This window comes from Geospiza fortis, unplaced genomic scaffold (genome assembly GCF_000277835.1).
Source record: "Geospiza fortis unplaced genomic scaffold, GeoFor_1.0 scaffold39, whole genome shotgun sequence".
In the NCBI taxonomy this organism is placed as follows: domain Eukaryota; kingdom Metazoa; phylum Chordata; class Aves; order Passeriformes; family Thraupidae; genus Geospiza; species Geospiza fortis.
Genome location: NW_005054660.1, coordinates 149,064 through 150,658, shown reverse-complemented (window position 1 = coordinate 150,658; position 1,595 = coordinate 149,064). Strand labels below are relative to the sequence as shown.

The 1,595-nt window shown below is 53.5% G+C and overlaps 1 protein-coding gene across 1 annotated transcript in view; it reads left to right on the top strand.

The window, feature by feature from the left end:
* Positions 1-1,595, top strand: part of CEP250 (centrosomal protein 250) — a 37,931-nt gene that overhangs the window by 28,088 nt on the left and 8,248 nt on the right. Inside the window, exons 21-23 of the mRNA XM_031064935.1 lie at positions 191-503; positions 931-1,058; positions 1,322-1,442. Coding sequence (XP_030920795.1) covers positions 191-503; positions 931-1,058; positions 1,322-1,442 — 562 coding nt within the window. The remainder of the gene's footprint in view (positions 1-190; positions 504-930; positions 1,059-1,321; positions 1,443-1,595) is intronic.

The following is a 1,595-nucleotide window of genomic DNA, read 5'->3' as shown; positions in this document are numbered from 1 at the left end:
CCAAGGATGCCCATTGCCTCCCTTTCCCTGTTTTCTCTCCATTTGTCTCCATTGCAATCCTTGCTTCTGTGCCTTCTAGTTTTGGCATGATTTTGCCTGAAATCATTTCTCCTTCATTGCTCTCCCTGCGGCCCACTCTGCTGCCTCAGGAGCAGCCCTGTCCCTGAGGCTGTGTGCATCCCTCTTCCAGATCCGGGCCCTGCAGGACGCAGTGCTGCAGATGGAGGCTTCCCAGGCAACTCGACAGAAGCAGCTGCTGAAGGAGCTGGAGGAGTCTCAAGCAGGAGAACGCTCTTTGAGGGACTCTGTGCATGTGCTGGAGGCTGAGGTGTCTGAGCTGCATGTGAAGCTCCAGAGCTCTGATGACAGAGCAGAGGCCTTGGCCACACAGTGTCAACAGGCCAGTGGTGCCCACCAGGAAACTCAATCCCAGCTGGACAAACTGCTCTTAGTTCTCCACCACATGATCAGGGACAGCAGAGACTTGGTCACTTGGAGCTCAGGCAAGTGTGGGAGGCTGGGTGAGCAGGTGGAGTGAGGGGGTGTTCCTGGTCACCCTGGTGTCACACACTCACCCTGTCAGTTTAGGCTGACTCAGGCCTTGGGAAGTCTTGACAGCTTGACTTCCCTGCAGAGACACAAGTCCATGTTTGTACGTAGAGAAATGATCAGAGTCAGAAGGGAGAAGGGACCAAGTCCTGTCAAGCCCATGCAAGGGCCAAGTCCATGTCAATCCCAGGGCCCATGCAGTTGTCTCTGGTGATTAGTGCTGACATTAGTGGTTGTCAGAATAATGTCAGCCTGTGACACACATCCTGCTGCGAGGCGAGCTCTAGGACAATGACAAAGGCACCTCCTCCTAGGTAGAGAGGCCTTGTTTGTTGGAGACCACTGGATTAAATCTTGAAACAGAATGTCTTCTCTTTTCAGAAGAGGATCATGTCATGGGCCTAACTGCTTCTCAGGCTGAGGATGTCCCCACAGAGCTCACAGTGGACAGAGTGGCAGCAGCTCTGCAAGACCTGCAGCAGCACCTGGACCATTCCCAGAAAGATCTGGTAATGTGTGCCCAGTGCACCCAGAAATCCTGTCTTGCTGTTGGGCTGCTGGACAAGCACCGTGCCAAGGCCAGGATGGCTGTCAGTCCTTGTAGGGGGGTTGGTTCGCTGGCATGGGGAGGAAGGAGGATCACAATCACATCTACCAGTACTGTCTAGCTGCCCTCTCCCACATGGGCTATTTCTGCTTTAGTGTTTGTAGCCCTTTGTCTCTTGCCAGCAGTGGCAATGACAAGTGATTCTGCTCCTCTTGTCCCTTCCAGAATGATGCAAGGAAGAAGATACAGGCCTTGGAGCTGGAGCTGGGCACAGGGCAGGATCAGATGGACAATCTCAGAGCCAGCAATCAGGAGCTGCAGATACAGTTGGATGAAAGTCGGGCAGGTACAGCTTCTCCTCTCCCACCCACTGCCCCATCCTGTCTCACCTGTGGGGATCTCATTGATGCCTCGCAGAGGAAAAGTGCCCAGAGATGGCAGAGGAGAAAAACAACCAGCAGGAGATTTCTCCATCCAAATGTCAGTGAAAGTTTTTTTG